Below are 13,959 nucleotides of genomic sequence, written 5' to 3' on the forward strand. Positions count from 1 at the left end.
GCTGTTTATAATATAACAATCATTAAATAACAACAATATTTGTTGTTAAAAATGCATATAACATTCAAATTTGAACCAATAAAATAATAATTTTTGCAACCGTACATTCATTGGCGAAATAAAATTGGGCGGGGATACCCGACATTCATGTGAGCGGGACTACCCGAAATTCAATTTTTTTTTTTGTAAATTTGTAATTACTCGAACAATTTTTCACATATAAACTTCTTTCTTTGTGCAAATTAAACTTAAGACTACATACTTCAATGCTGTACGTATAGAAAAAAAATATTTTTTTAGTATTAAAATGAAGTTTAATCGAAACATTCAACCAATTTTTCTTAATTTCATGACTAGCTGATAGAGGTATCATTCANTCAACATATTTTCAAAACTATTGTTCACCATGTTACCAGCTGTATAAATACTTGAAATTTTGAAAATAATCTTTTTTTAATATAACAATTAATGTCCGATGGCCCATTGACTTGAAAAAATATTCTATACATATGAAATTGACAGTGGGCGGGAATACCCGACAATCCCCTATATGTAAAAAATGTGTTGAGCAATGAATTAAAAATTCTTATTCGTTTGTAATACATAAAAATTGGCAATATACAATTTTGTTTAAGTATAATTAAGTTTTTGTTAGTTTCTTTCTTTCCTAAAATCCATATTTCACGCATTCAATCAAGAAACATAAAGTCTGGTCATTCGACCGACTATGGTACAAGAAATAGGTATATATACAGTGTTGTATGAGAGAGAAAAACTCACCACTGATTCCATGTCTTTAAGGCTAATAGGTTTCCCAAGCATCATCTTATAAAAAGGACGAATAAAGAAAGCTAAAAAGAAGAGCAATTTTACGTTAATTACGTGACTGAACATTAACTGAAGGCCTTTCAATTAACAAAAATACACAAACAGATTGAAAGAAATAACATTCGACTAGCTTCTTGTAAAGCAAAAAAATTTCATTCATTCATACTCTTTTTCTCTTTTTATTTACACAAAAATATTCATGATGTGCGGTAGTGGGAAGAACAGAAAAAATTAGTTTTCAAAATTGGTAACATTTTATTATCTAATAATCAAAACCTAGATTAACAATGATTAACCACCACCATCATCATCAATGGCTCGACAGACCAGGGTGGGCCTGGGCCTTCTCAAGAAGTTTTTTTCAAGGCTAACCCCTTTTCCTGCTAGCTTTTACTTTTTTCCCAGTTTTTAAGATCCACGAAGTCTAAGGCCGCCTGCTGCTATGAGAACAAGAAATCGCGCATTTTTAAGGTCTTCTTTCTCAACTGACTTACTCTCTCTCGCCCACCCTAGCCAAACTCTGTCTTAAATAATGACGTGACACCCCTACCTGAAATGGTTAAACCTGGTAATTATAGAGACTGTCGCTACTCCAGATGAATGGCCAGACATTAAATTCATTAGATTTTAACAAAACAGTTCAACATAGGTTTTTTTTTACTGAAAAAAAAAACTATTTCAATGAAAAACCTTAAAAAGAATACAAGTACACTTCACATTTTAGGGGGTCACAGTATCCTTGCAACAATTTTTTTAAATAAAGATATAATCATTCATTTTGTGGGTGCTTTACATGCTCATTTAAATTATAATCAATAATTTATCTTCAAAAAACAATTAAACTGTTTAATTTTTTTAAAATTTTAAAAAAAAATTTAAAAAATTCAAAATTTTTAAATCTCTAAGGCTTTTTTATTTTTACGGTTTTTAAAAAATGTTTTTTTCTTAGTGATTACAATATTCATCTTAACAATTTTGTGCATTCACTTTTTTGAAATAACAATTAAAATAATTTTTACAAAGTATTTTGTAAGAAAGTGGCAAAAAAAAAAAAAAGGTTAAAAATTCCTGTTAGGGATATATAACATGCTGTAAAAATTGTAATATCTCATAAAATGTTTATTCCATGCCCAGTTTAACTAAGTGTATTATGCTTAAGATAAAAAAGTTTACTTCAAAACTTTATCTTAAATAGAAAAAAATCCTNAAAAAATTCCTGTTAGGTATATATAACATGCTGTAAAAATTGTAATATCTCATAAAATGTTTATTCCATGCCCAGTTTAACTAAGTGTATTGTGCTTAAGATAAAAAAGTTTACTTCAAAACTTTATCTTAAATAGAAAAAAATCCTTAGGGATTTGATTAAGATTAAAACTCAAAATTATCATCGATGAGAAAAAGCACTTTACAGTTTGTCTGCTGAACAAGTTTTGGTATTAGGGCAATCTAAAATCATTCATAACTTTTTTAAAAATGCAGATAGAGAGATGATTTTTTTTTCAGTGCATTTGAAATAATTTTAAGTTTTATTATAAGCAATAAATTTTTCTCTCGATGTTTTGGTCATTTTTTGGGGTCATTTTTTAAATCAAGAAAACAATGTTTTCCTCAGTGACACTGTAATGAATGTTAGGCTAAATAACATCTTATCAATTAAGACTAGGTCAGAATTGCTGCAATTGATGTATCTTACACAATATTTATCTTTTTATGACTTTATACAAAAGAGGTAATGGGACCTCTACAATTATGTAGTAATTATTATGCACTGCTTTTGAAGTCCTATAGAATGGATGCATTGCGAAGCTAATAATGCAATAGAGTACTGTCGTGATGAGCTATCGTTTGATGCAAAATAAAAAATATATCAAAGTATGAAATAAACTGTTTAAAAGTAACTCAGCAAATGTCTATATTAAGGTGTCTTAAATTTCTTTTAACTTTTAAAAACTTAAAATCAATAGAGCTGCCTCTAAGCCTTAAAAGTTTTTTCTCAAAATTCTAATATAGTAGATTCAGCACTATTTGTTGTTGTTGTCATCGAAGATGAGGGGTGTGATGGTTCTTGTCTCCAGTGACGCCATCTATGGCCAAGAATTCAATTTCTACCACACTTGCTTACAGGGAGAGAAAGCTCAATCTCCAATTCAGTACCCCCATAGGTAAAATTTGTTATTGGAATATGAAGGACTTTGTGACCCAACAGATTTAATGTGTGCCAGCCACCATTTACTACACGGGGAGTCTTCGGCCAACTGGATTTGAATTTCCGTTCTCACGAGTGTGAGCCCAGAGCACTATTTTTAATAAACAAAATCAAGTGTTTAACATTAAAGCAGTGTTTCCCAAACTTATGACTTTTGTGTACCCTTTTTAAATTTTTCGTAATGCTGCGTACCACTAATAAAAAAGTGAATGTATTTTTTAGGATAAAAAAATTGCACAAAAGTTAAATATCACAACTGGCTGTTGACACCACTTATTATTAACTGTTAACTCCGCAAAAAATAGCTAATAGAAAAATACCTAATCGTACATTTTCATGGCTAGCTTTGTTTTGAAACAAAATTTTTGTTTGTTACAAGATATTTTGGATAAGAACGCATACCCCCGCTAAACTGTTCCTGTACTCCTCGGGGTACGCGCACCACACTTTGGGAAACACTGCATTAAAGCATCAAATACATACATTAAAATAGCCATTTAACTTTTATAAACTTAAAATTCATAGAGCTACCTCTAAATACTTAACATTTTAGTTAAAAAACTTCATATTAATCTTTACAGCAAATTGAAGAAAAGACTTTGTAAAGCTAATATTTACTACTAATTATATATATACATTAATATATATATGTTAAAGCATATAATGCAGGTATTTCATAGAATACCTAGTTATTCCATGAAATAACTGATCATGTCAGTTAAAGTGTGTAATATGTTATTAATTTGACACTTTAACTAGTTATTCTATGAAATAACTAGGTATTCTAATGAGAGACTAATGAGACTATTAACTAATGAGAGACAGTTAGTGTAAAATAAGCAATTTATCTAAAATGAAATAACTAGGTATTCTATAAATTAACTAATGAGAGACAGTTAAAGTGTAAAATAAACAATTTATCTAAAATGAAATAACTAGGTATTCTATAAATAAACTAATGATAGACAATTAAAATGAAAAAGAAGCAATTTATCTAATTTATGCAGCGTATAAATGGTATTTATGGAAACGTACCATAAAATCATTTGTTACAACAAGGATTACTAAAATGACACTTGGAATTACAAAGAACATTATTTCTAAAACAAAAAAAATTTTTGTTGACATACTGGGTTTTACACGAAAATTTTTTACATTACTTAGAATTACAAAGAACATTGTATTTGTCGTGCGAGATACATGATATAGATTATTTCACATTTTAACGGGCTGCAGATCGTTATTCTATGAAATAAGTAGTTAAACCATGAAATACGAGAGAGTTTTACACTTTAATGGACACGATCAGTTATTTCATGGAATAACTAGGTATTCTATAAAATAACGGATTTCATACTTTAACGATAACATTTATATAATTAGCAAACCTTGAGTAGATGATAAATATGTTTTAAAAGACTTACAATCGAGGAGTTTTCCATGATATACAGCCATGCCTGCTACCCTTCCAATAAACTTAAAGTAAGATATATGCTCTTCATTACAAACTCCAGAAGCAGGATTGATTTGCAAGGTGTAATTATCTCTGAAAACATATAAACCATTATACATTCAGCAGTTTAATAAAAACATAACCCTAATAAACAATATTACTTCATTATTGAGAACCAATATTACAAAATATAGACCCCGAATACTGCAATCCTCTAAGAGTCCTGTACAGAAAATAATATTGGTCCATTATAGAAAGCTATTCTAGGATCAATATTGAAAAATCTAAATATCCCAAAGTTTACACAACATTATGAATTTATAAAGGTCCGACATAGAAAATAATATTGGTCCATCATTGAAAGCCATTCTAAGACCAACATTAAAAACACATTCCAATATTTACCCAACTTTATAAGCCTATAAGGGTCCTGTATAGAAAATAATATTAGTTCTTTATTGAAAGCCCTTCTAGGACCAATATTACAAAATATAGACACTCCAATATTATCCCAATAGAAACACGGCGACGTTCTGCAACAACGTCGCCGTGTCGCTTAATCCATGGGTCTCTAATCCATGCTAAATTAAGGGATCTAAGAAAGGACTGCATATGAGCGCATTTCATTCTTTGACATAGTGGTCTCTCTTCAGATATCATCTCCGAAATTTCCAAAGCAAAATTTTTAAAAATAATTGTCGAATTTTTGTAATTAACATTATTTTAAAGAGAATTTAAAAGTTTTTTTTTACATTTTTGCATATCATCATCATCAATGGCTTGACAGCCCAGGGTGGGCCTTGGCCATCTCAAGAAGTTTTTCCCAAGCTAACCTTTTCCTGCTAGCATTTTACAGTTTTTAATGCTAAAAGGTTTTTTTCTAGGCCACCTATATATTAATCAAATTTGTCCTGCCTCTTTTTTGTGCGCTAACTGATCTGGCATTAAAAACTCTTTTTGTGGTACAGTCTTCATTCATCCTGTTAATGTGGCCTGCCTGTTTTATTCTTTGTTGTTTAATAAAGTAAATAAGGTCAGGCTCATTATATGAGTGATGAAGCTCTAAATTTGTTCTATTGAATCAATAAAAAAATATTTTTTTCACAAATAATTAGTCAGGATACATTAAGTGGTGTATTTTAAGAATTAATACACAATTATGTATAATTTTCTGGACAACTTTAGAATGTCATACAACACAATATTAGTTAGCTTATTTAATTTTTGGAACAGTCTATGTTACATATTTTTGATTTGGTAATTGGCAGTGTACAGGGCTGTGACTCAAATCTGGAAAAAATATTCCCTGTACATATTATACACAATAAAATAAAAGGAAACACACAATCACTGTGCTATTAATTGACCAATATTAGTCTAGCTATACTAGTTTTAATTGCTGGAAAAACTTTGAACAACTTTCAGGGTGTTTTAACAAAAAAATAAGCCCCGTTTCAGTACATTTTCAGCACTCAAAAATATTTTTAAGCATTATATACATTAACAAAATACAAAATAATGTTCCAAAACTTTACAAGATCATGATGAAATACTGATTCGTACAAAGAACTCTTTTCTTGATTGTATTAAAGCCACCTTAAAAATATGGAGAGATTTTCCGGTTCAGAGGGTGGAAAATGAAGGCTGAAATGGAGAATATCTTGCAAAATGCAACAGAGTCGCACATGACAGTGCAAGAATCTCACTGAACACAGCTCAGTAGATGCACATGCGGACTCACAAGAATTACATCAAACATGTAAAATAAATGGCGCTTTCATACGCTATGGACCGACAGTAAGCCAAAATGGATTGTGGTTAAAGGAATTGTGAAAACCTTGAGCAGAACAATGTGAGAACCAAGATTTTGCATAATAAGTTGTAAAAATGGACATGGTAAAGAACGAAAATCTCATTTTTGAAAAGGGAAAATTAAACACTTTGTAAAAACACTCAATAAAAAAAGGACTTACAAAGGCTTTTAAAAAAAATTAGGAAAAAAAGCACCTTAAAACACTTTTCAAAAACGGTACGCACCATGACTTTACTTAAAACAAATAATGCTGTAGTAAATTAAATAGTTTAGTATGGTTGAAATCAGGGTTGGCAAGTTTTTGACACATAACAGTTTTTACCGGTTTATACCATGGTTTTTACCGTCATGTCAAAAACCCCTCTGTCAAAAATCCATAGTTTTGGTAAAACTGTATTTTTATTTGAGTTTAACTGCTTATAATTTAAATTAATTCAGTTTTGGGCAATAAAATTAGAAAAAAAAGTTGTTAAAAGATATTTAAGAACAGATTCTTGCATTTTCCCAACATGATTATATCAAAACATACTATTTGAAGTAAAATATTGGGACACTAAACAAAATTTCAAACATTTCCAAGCATCATTTTGTTTGGCATATTACATTACTTAAGAATGCCAAGTCATTTCTGACTTNAATTTGGGAGCCACGTAAGAGAATTATATATAATAGATGGTGGAAATCAAGGTTGGCAAGTTTTTGACACATAACGGTTTTTACCGGTTTATACCATGGTTTTTACCGTCATGTCAAAAACCCCTCTATCAAAAATCCATAGTTTTGGAAAAACTGTATTTTTATTTGAGATTAATTGCTTATAATTTAAATTAATTCATTTTTGGGCAATAAAATTAGAAAAAAAAAGTTGTTAAAAGATATTTAAGAACAGATTCTTGCATTTCTCAACATGATTATATCAAAACATACTATTTGAAGTAAAATATTGGTACACTAAACAAAATTTCAAACATTTCCAAGCATCATTTTGTTTGGCATATTACATTACTGAAGAATGCCAAGTCATTCTTGACTTAGAGTTTGTTACAAGTTTTGAAAGTATTGTTTAGCTTATTTCTAATATTTAAGAAATGCCAAATTATCAAAGCAAAATTCTTTTCAGTTCTTGAATTTATTAATAGTTCCAAGCTTTTTTTGTTTGTTTATTTCTAACAATTAAGAAGTGCAAAATTTTGAATCCTTTGCAAATCAAGCTATAATGATAAAAGTAAAGTATCACTATTTTCAATAAGTATATTACAATATTTCTATATGAATGTATAAGAATACATGTATATAGTTGCAAAATCAATAGAAATCACTTACAACATTCATTTATAAAGGCAATTATGTGAAAATAATATATTGTCGGCTATATGCCATAAATTAAAGAAAACAGTACGTTTTTGACGGTTTTTACCACTGTCATGCCAAAAACCAGTTTCTGACGGCAAAAACCCAACCCTGGCTGAAATATCATCATTGAATGTCCCATAGATTGTGCTTTGAGAGGTCACTATTTTTTAAAAGACAAAAGTAAGAAATAAAATTCCCTGTATTGTCCCAATTAGAAAAGAAAATCAAGATTATCTGCATTTTCCCAGTTATTTTACAGGTTTTCCCTGCGAAGTAGCAACCCTGGTGTAGCACCAAGGGGGTGACTAAGGTTAGAGAGAGAGAGAGCAAATTGGAAAACACTGAAACGTAAGAATCAAACTTACACAGCGGAGTATTCAAATAATCCATAGTAAGGGTTAAACATTTCTTTTGAAAGAAGGAAAAACAATTCTCTGGAGGCACCACCATAATCGAGGACTTCCTCTCCATCAAACTCCACCCACAATTTTGTCCTCAACAGTTCCACCCTGGTGACAGCACTGATGATTCTGTAACAGTCCTCCAGAATGTTTGCTCGACTCACCTTCAGCTCAAACTTGCCAGACACATTCGCCTACAAAAACATCAAATGTTTTATTAGAATCGAGACATGCTTTCTAAGTCAGAAATATGTAATTAAACAAAGAGTAAGTAAAAATAAATGTCGTAATTTATGGGTGTACTACGCAACATGTAACAGGGAGCGTAGCCAAATCCTTCAACAAAAAATAGGCATCTTTTAAGTACTTTTTAAGCACTCTAAAAATATTTTTAGGCTGTATATACATTAACATCAAATGCTTTATTAGAATCGAAACAAGTTTTTATAAGTCAGAAATATGTAATTAAACAAAGAGTAAGTAAAAATAAATGTCGTAATTTTATGGGTGTACTATGCAACATGTGACAGGGTGCGTAGCCAAATCCTTAAAACAAAAAAAGCAACTTTTAAGTACTTTTTAAGCACTCCAAAAATATTGTTAAGCCTTATATACATTAACAAAATGCAAAATAATTTTCAGATTTTATATGATTATGATAAAATAACTAGTTTCTGGCAAAAATAAGTTTTCTTGATGATATTAGCCAACATAAACAGATCTAAAGATTTTTAGGTTTGATTTCAGAGGGTGGAAAGTGAAGCCTAAAATGGGGAATATCTTGCAAAATGCAGCAGAGTTGCACATGAGAGTGCTTGAATTTCACCGAACTCATAAGTATTTCATCAAACACGTAAAATGATTGGCGCTTTTATACACTACAGACAGACAGGACGCCAAAATGGATTGTGAAAACGTTGAATAGAACAATGTGAAAAGCATGCCTTTGCATAACACGTGGCGAAAATCCACATGTTAAAGAAGAAGAAAAATTTCATTTTCGAAAAGGGAAAATTAAGCACTTTTTATAAACACCTAATGAAAAAAGCACCTCTAAGAGCTTCTAAAAAAACAAAAATAAGCACCGTTAAGCACTATTTAAGAAAAACTCCACACTATGCGTAATAAATGTTAATTAAATAATTACAAGAAACTGAGGAAGTAAGATATTATCTGATTAAAAGCTTCATTTGCTTAAAAAATACATAAAAAGTAAACAACAGTCAAATTTTGTTGCTTATTTGCAATAATTCAAGTAATTTGCAATAATTTAAGTAATAATTCAAGGAATGCTCAAGATTGTTCTTTTTTTTGACCGTGAAGCAAGTCTACTCTCTGTTTATAGTAGCAATATCTTTTGACTGCTTCAATTTATTTGACAGGCCAACAATTTTTAACAGATTCTTCTAAAAGGTGACATGTAAGTCGTGGTGGCTCAGGGGATAGAGCATTTACCTTCTCACAGTCTCTCTTCCAAAAATTACTTCTTTTTCATATTTACTTCATGTTAAATTAGTTAATTTTTAAAAATTTTGAAGAATTTTTATTTAAATCTGTGCAATCTTAAGTGCTTTTTTCACCATTTTTTCTTACTTTTCTTGTTTTAAGTGATAATTACTTATCCATTGTGATAGAAATATTTTCTCTCTCAAAACCTTTATTTGATATATTTACGTTACAGTTGATGTCAAAAGTAACAACAAAAAAGAACAATCATTATAAAACACTTATTACCTTGTCAACAATATATAAACTTCAAAATTTAACTAAATGAATAAATGATAATTTGTAAAATGAACTTAGTCAGGGTATCTGCCACATTTTGATTTTCAAATTCATGACTTTCCATGCCTAATTCCAAGAATTTTTGGTGACTTAACAAAGTTACTCCAACAAAAACACAACAATAAATTCACAAAAGCATTAACTGAAATGACAGGTATAACCAAAACTGTTATACTCTGCATCTTCATATTTATAGATTTGAAATTTAAAAAACAGAGTAAAGAAAGAGAATAATTTTTTTTTCTTTTTTTCTTAAGAACTTTATTCTAAAGATACTTTTCTAGTTCATCGGAAAGGAAAGAAATACTCTTGATTTTTCTGTTCTCATTTAGGAATAAAAAAATTCGTCAATGACTGGCTTGCTTCAGTTAGAATTTGAAATTGATAAAATAAAATAAATGAATAATAATAAAAATTGTGAAATTACAGAAGTTTAAAAGATAATCCGCTCCAGAAATGATGGTTTTTCTTTCATTTTTTTGAAAAAACACCATAATTTTTAAAGAACATGATAAAAATATTTTATATTTCAGTAAAATATGACTGTGATTGGGGATTTTGTTATTCAGTACACCATGAAATTAGGGGGTGAGAGGTTCCACTTTAAAAATTAGATTTTTCGGGGACCTAAATCCATGACTTTTCATGATTTTTTTAAAAAAAAAAATAGTTAAAATCATGACATTTCATGACACACTTAGTTCTATACCGAAATTCAAGACTTTCGATGATTTTTCATGACTTTCCAGGTGCGCGGATACCCTGCTTAGTCTCGCAGGTTCAACAATGTGCTAACAGTAAAGTATGATGGTGCACAACTTGCAACAAATACAAACAGTAATAAAGCAAGTAAAAAGAGGCCAAATCAGGACAGTAAGAAAAAAAAAGCGAGTTCTTTCGAAATCTAGCAACCATGCCATCGTTTTGAACAACATATCTAGGAATAATTAAAATAAATTTTTTACTTAACTCCCCAGAATTACTTAATATCATTAATATAGTATTACGAAATACAGCAGATTTATGCTTATATTATATACAATTTATTTCTTTTATTAAAACAAAATTATTTGTTTGAAAATAAAGCCTAAGAAAATAAACTGTAGTAAGCAGTTGTATACATTCTAACCGGAAGTCAAGCATGTCCACAGCTCTAGTTAGTTGCTGTTTACCTTTATATTGAAAAAAAAAACCCACCCATAAATAGGTGGATTCTAATTAGTTACTAATATACAAAAATGGCAACTGGTTCTAATGCAAAGTTTTATGAAACTACAATCTGATAATGTTTTGATAGTACATAAATGGCAATGGAATCATCATCATAGTTGGCCAGACAGCCCAATGTGGGCCAATGCCTTCCTCTGAAGATTTTCAGATAAATCTTTGGTCTCTAATTCTTTTAATTGATTGCAAGAAAATCAGACTCCACCTAGTCAAACCATCTCAAACGTGGCCTTCCCCTGGTTTTTTTCCCCCAGTGCGTTTAAAAAGCAGCATCTTTTTTATTGCATTGTATCACTCATTCAAATCATGTGAGCCACCCAATTCATTCTATTTAATTTTATGTACTTAAAAATATCGGGTTGTTTATAAATCTTGTACAGTTCAAAGTTAAATCCACTTTTTTTAGTAATTTATAACCAAAAAAGATAGCCCCAGCAATAAATATCTTAGGTTAAGAGATTAGTTAGAATACCATCCTATCAGAACATGTCTAATAGCAGGAATAAAGAACCAACTTTCTGAATCAAAATGTATTTCAAAAAATTTTACAAGGTGAGAAGGTTTTTATGTTGTCATTTTCCTGTCCTTTTGAAATCATTAATAATTATAAACTATGTACATTTATCTTAGTTATTTCAAGAAATCCTCATGTTTTCTGTCGAAAGTAAACGTCTTAGGCCAAAATTTTAAATTAAAGTAATGTTAAATGCTGTAAAATGGCAAAATTGTCATTATCCTGGCTTATAAATTCCAGGACATTAACATAGTTATAAGAAATTTTTTTAAACACTATAATGTAAAGAGGGAAAGCATATACTAACAATACCCAGCTTATGAAAGATAGTAATATGCTTGCATGTAATTAAAGTTATTTATTTATTTAATGATTGATTATTATACACAATTTTATTCAGTACATACCAACAACAAAAACATTTTTGATTCCTTCTACAGTGGATAAAAGAATTAATTTAAACAAATCATTGTCCATCTAACCGAAAGGGCTTAGGTTAATTTTCTTTAAAACACAGATAGTTAAAAATATAAAGGATAAACTAAGAACATCACTGTACAATTTAATTCTGTCATAGTCTTTAAACGTTGCTTGGGTGTTTAAACTAAGGAATGTAATAAAGTTGTAAAATAAAATGTTTTGAAATATTTTAAATTTAAATAATATTATAAAAAATTTCTGATGTAAATTATAATAAAATTAATTTTAATGCAAATTTTTATAAAATTAATTAAAAAATTCCTAAGATGATCATTTTTATTGTAGAAGTTTTTGAAGTCATTCATAAAGATATGAAAGTTAACTATATTACCGGATTGGCAAACAGACTGCTAATCACTTTAAGTGCCCCGGGGAAAAAAGACTGTCAAAATTTCTTAGAATATCATAAATTAAAAAATTTTTGCTCGTCACCCAATATCTTCCAGACATTTTGCTTCCTCTAAAAGCTTCGAGATAAATGACATTTTACAATTTTTTTTTGTTTTCTTTGTTTTAACTGTTTCTTTGGAAATTAAAGTGTGGTAAAATTTAAAACCATCTTATTGTGTTACTCTTCCACTTTCAGTATACTTAACTAATTTGTAAAAATTGGAAGTTTAGTTACATAAAAAGTTAAATTTAACTTCTCAACTTTGTCTTTTTTGAGTTTCTTAAGCTGAGTTACTTACTATTAGCTTAAAATGACTGTGTTTTTAACTTACAAGCTAATATGTCATTTTTCTGCCATTCAAAATTTGGTGAATTTCTATTTAATTTTTTTCTCTTGAGCAAATGTCAAAAAACTACACTGCTCTATGTAAGATATTAATAAATGTAACTAAATATAACAACAACAAAAAAAAAAGATTATTTTGAAGACTTTAAATTTGAAGAATTTTTTTTTCTTCAAATTGTCACGTTTCCAAAGAATCACCCATCACTAGTGAATTGAATTGAATTTTTGTAGTGGTAGAAACACAACAGTACTCCCCCACCAAAATTACATTTGTGACAGAATTCGATGAACGGATACCATCGGTGATTCATCGCTGTTATGTGAGAAGCTGGAAGAGCTGTATTAAGATCACCATACTTTTGAATGCTGATCGTCAGGGCTGTATTAAGTTCACGGTCGTGGTCACTCCTGCGTTGCCTTTAGCAGTCGAGTGAATATATTGCGTGTGATCGAGACTAAGTGGCAACAGAGGGAGGAGCTGGATAATGTTGCAGTCCCAAGTAGTAAGTCAACTCTTCAATGTGGACAATCCATCGAAGTAGGCGTGTTCACATCACGTTCTATAATCACCAATGTAGGGAGAGTGTTATCGACAATGTCAACCTTCATCTATGAAAAGGTACCCCAACATAGAATCGAGTTGACATGTCTTATATAACAGGGAATTGTATTTTTGTAGTGGTAGAAACACTACTAATACAATAATAAAAAATACAATATAATACAATAGTAAAGCTCAGAGTGCAGATAAACAATAAAAACTTACTGGTTTAGGAAGTTTAGATTTCAGATATTCATATTTTCTTTTGTAGTCTCGTGAATAAGGAACAGCCTATTAAAATATGCATTTATATGTAAATAAATAGGTAATCAAAACACATACTTGTTTATAAACATCGATAAAAAAAAAAGCACAATTTTATTAATTGATTCAACAACTTATTTTATCGAGCACAATTTTATTTGGTCACTTGATTTATTATAAATTTTCGTTTTGCTGTATCTGAAAATTTGAACTATTCCGCTTAACGAGTAATAAAAAATTTAAAGTCAACAAAGAAAAGTTTTATTTCAGTTATTTTTTCATTCAATAATTACAATTTTATATCCTATATAAAACTAAAATTAATTCATTAAATTGAATGAATGATTGAATATTT

The 13,959-nt window shown here is 29.5% G+C and overlaps 1 protein-coding gene across 2 annotated transcripts in view; it reads right to left on the bottom strand.

Annotated features, from left to right (window-relative positions):
- The window catches only part of LOC107453513 (E3 ubiquitin-protein ligase Nedd4), a 98,609-nt gene that overhangs the window by 26,969 nt on the left and 57,681 nt on the right, over positions 1-13,959 (bottom strand). For both annotated transcript variants that reach the window (XM_043053387.2, XM_043053388.2), the window contains exons 15-18: positions 13,566-13,631; positions 8,022-8,251; positions 4,462-4,583; positions 781-851 (exon numbers count right to left, since the gene is read on the bottom strand). In XM_043053387.2, the coding sequence (XP_042909321.1) occupies positions 781-851; positions 4,462-4,583; positions 8,022-8,251; positions 13,566-13,631 (489 nt within the window). The remainder of the gene's footprint in view (positions 1-780; positions 852-4,461; positions 4,584-8,021; positions 8,252-13,565; positions 13,632-13,959) is intronic.

Source organism: Parasteatoda tepidariorum, chromosome 5 (assembly GCF_043381705.1).
Source record: "Parasteatoda tepidariorum isolate YZ-2023 chromosome 5, CAS_Ptep_4.0, whole genome shotgun sequence".
NCBI classification, from domain to species: Eukaryota; Metazoa; Arthropoda; class Arachnida; order Araneae; family Theridiidae; genus Parasteatoda; species Parasteatoda tepidariorum.